General features: G+C 51.4%; 1 protein-coding gene across 1 annotated transcript in view; it reads left to right on the top strand.

Annotated features, from left to right (window-relative positions):
• Nucleotides 1–98: 98 nt before the first annotated feature.
• LOC109300060 (cytosolic 5'-nucleotidase 1A-like) overlaps nucleotides 99–630 on the top strand; it is a 128047-nt gene continuing 127515 nt past the window's right edge. Inside the window, exon 1 of the mRNA XM_019520667.1 lies at nucleotides 99–404. Within this exon, the coding sequence (XP_019376212.1) occupies nucleotides 99–404 (306 nt within the window). The remainder of the gene's footprint in view (nucleotides 405–630) is intronic.

Raw genomic sequence — 630 nt, 5'->3', positions numbered from 1 at the left:
ACCTGCTGGCACAGAACTTACAGGCTTTAACTCAGATAGTGGGATCCCAGCAGCGGCTGCTGGCGCAGCATAACCCCACAACGCTGGGTATGCCGAAGATGACCGCCGATGATGATCCCGAGCCTTATATTGAGGCTTTCAAATGCCAGGCTATTGTGGCAGGCCTCGACAAGAGGTATTGGGCCACCCAACTGGGAGCCCTGGTGGTGGGCACGGCCCAGGCGGCCTACCGATCTCTAAACCGAGATGAGGCCCAAGACTATGGGGCAGTGAAAACGGCAATCCTTTACCGCCTCGAGCTTGATTCTGAACATTATTGGAGGCTGTTTAGAGCCAAGAAAGGGCCTGAAGATAGACGACCGAGAGGCTTACTACAACAACTTAGAGACCTGTTTGGAAAATGGGTAAAGTTACAGACATGCACAATGGGTGCATTGGTAGACAAAATTATATTAGAGCAATTTCTTAACAACTTAGAAGAGAGAACACAGCGCTGGGTGAGGCAACATGCTCCCGAAACGTGTGAGGAAGCATTGAAGTTAGCTGAATCTTTCGCAGGGGCTGAATGGCATTACCCCAGGGAGAAATGGAGTTCCACAGTGACGACACCAGCACCTAGGGAGGTGGAGA

Source organism: Gavialis gangeticus, unplaced genomic scaffold (genome assembly GCF_001723915.1).
Source record: "Gavialis gangeticus isolate Ggan-Ray unplaced genomic scaffold, GavGan_comp1, whole genome shotgun sequence".
Lineage (NCBI taxonomy): Eukaryota > Metazoa > Chordata > Crocodylia > Gavialidae > Gavialis > Gavialis gangeticus.
The sequence above is the reverse complement of the archived record's forward strand: the minus strand, read 5'-3'. Positions and strand labels throughout refer to the sequence as shown.